General features: G+C 48.4%; 1 protein-coding gene across 1 annotated transcript; it reads right to left on the bottom strand.

Annotated features, from left to right (window-relative positions):
- Window positions 1-377: 377 nt before the first annotated feature.
- On the bottom strand, window positions 378-1088 carry LOC132281566 (uncharacterized). Its single transcript, XM_059783264.1, has one exon. It carries the CDS (start codon window positions 1086-1088, stop codon window positions 378-380), a length of 711 nt encoding a protein of 236 aa, XP_059639247.1.
- Between the last annotated feature and the right edge of the window lie 374 nt (window positions 1089-1462).

Here is a 1462-nt window from a genome sequence, read left to right as displayed (position 1 = left end):
CAGTCAGGGTAGTATACTTCTCTTACAAACCCCGCATCAAGCAGCTTGTCAACCTCCTCGGCAATAATTCGGTTGCGCTCGGGGGCAAACCGTCACTGCTTCTGCTTTACAGGTTTTACCTTGGGGTTAACGTTCAAGGAGTGACAAGATACAGAAGGATCGATCCCTGGCATGTCTAGGTGACTCCATGCAAACACATCTGCGTTTTGAGACAAAAAATCAATTAATTCTTGTTTTTCCTCTTCAACGAGTCGTTCCACCACTCTGGTTGTCCGTTCCGGTCGGAACTGATCGATCTGCACATCAAACAGGGTTTCTTCAGTCAAGCCTACTGGCTCCTCCTCCCCACTCTGCTTGGAGGGAGGCTCCTGTAATTGCTATCTCGGACTTGCTGAACGAATGGGAGCTTTCCCCTTTCCGGCATGTTTCAGTGCTACAGAATAACATTCTTTAGCTACAACCTGGTCTCCATGAATGTCAATCACTTTGGTTCCGTCTGGCCCCAGGTATCTCATTACCTGATGCAGAGTGGAAGGAACACCTTGAACTCTGTGGATCCACCCTCTGCCCATCAGAAGATTGTAGGAGGGATGAATTTCAACAACCACAAAGGTTTCCATCAAAACCCTCTCGGCAGCATGTACCGCTACCTCCACCGTACCGACGGGCTCCACTCGCTTTCCATCAAACCCTAGTAGTGGATTCCCGGTGGATTTCAGCCGATCCTGTTTGATCTCGAGCCGATCGAATGTATCTCTTGGCATGATGTTCGCACTACTTCCAGGGTCAATTAGAACTCTGCGTACCAAGCATTTGGCCACTGTCAAACTTACGACCAGTGGGTCCTCATGAGGGATCTGAACATGCAACAAGTCTGTTACGTCAAACTTTATCTGCGTTGATGCGCTCTGTTGGTGCAGAGTGTTTACACTGCCTATCCTTCTCTTCATCCGTGCCTGGCGAAGGTGTGTTTGAAGTAGTTCATCTGACTCCTCGGCAGGTTCTGGCCGACCGTGAATTGCATTGATTACTCGAACTGGTTGCGTGTTGTGAGAATTCGACTTCTGATTCTTCTTCACGTGCTCCATTGGTCGGTTCTGTTCCACCGCTGGTCCTTGAATATAACTTGCGAACTCCCCTCTGGCTATCAGCATCTCTACCTGTCTCCTTAGGTTGCTGCATTCGTTAGTCTGGTGGCCAAAATCAGAATGAAATGCACAGTGCTTAGATTGATCCCTCTGTTCGAGAGGTTGTCTGATTGGTAAAAGAGTTCGGAACTTATCTTTATTTTCTTGGTACAGTCTTGCTAAGGTAACTTTCAATGGAGTAACCAGCTCTTCCTCTCTGGGCCTCTTCTCAGATTTCCACGAGGAGCGTTGCGGCTAAACCCGTTTTTGCCTGATCTTTGCTTTAGTCTTTTCTTCCGTGGATATGACGGATGTCTTCCGAGCGTTTGCCGCCT

The sequence above is a fragment of the Cornus florida genome, unplaced genomic scaffold (genome assembly GCF_030987335.1).
Source record: "Cornus florida cultivar Cherokee Brave unplaced genomic scaffold, ASM3098733v1 CherokeeBrave_3.0.0_Hap2_Chr11, whole genome shotgun sequence".
In the NCBI taxonomy this organism is placed as follows: domain Eukaryota; kingdom Viridiplantae; phylum Streptophyta; class Magnoliopsida; order Cornales; family Cornaceae; genus Cornus; species Cornus florida.
The sequence above is the reverse complement of the archived record's forward strand: the minus strand, read 5'-3'. Positions and strand labels throughout refer to the sequence as shown.

Bases quoted from the DNA above. Each gene is read 5' to 3' on its own strand.
- LOC132281566 (XM_059783264.1), bottom strand. From the start codon at position 1,088: ATGGAGCACGTGAAGAAGAATCAGAAGTCGAATTCTCACAACACGCAA.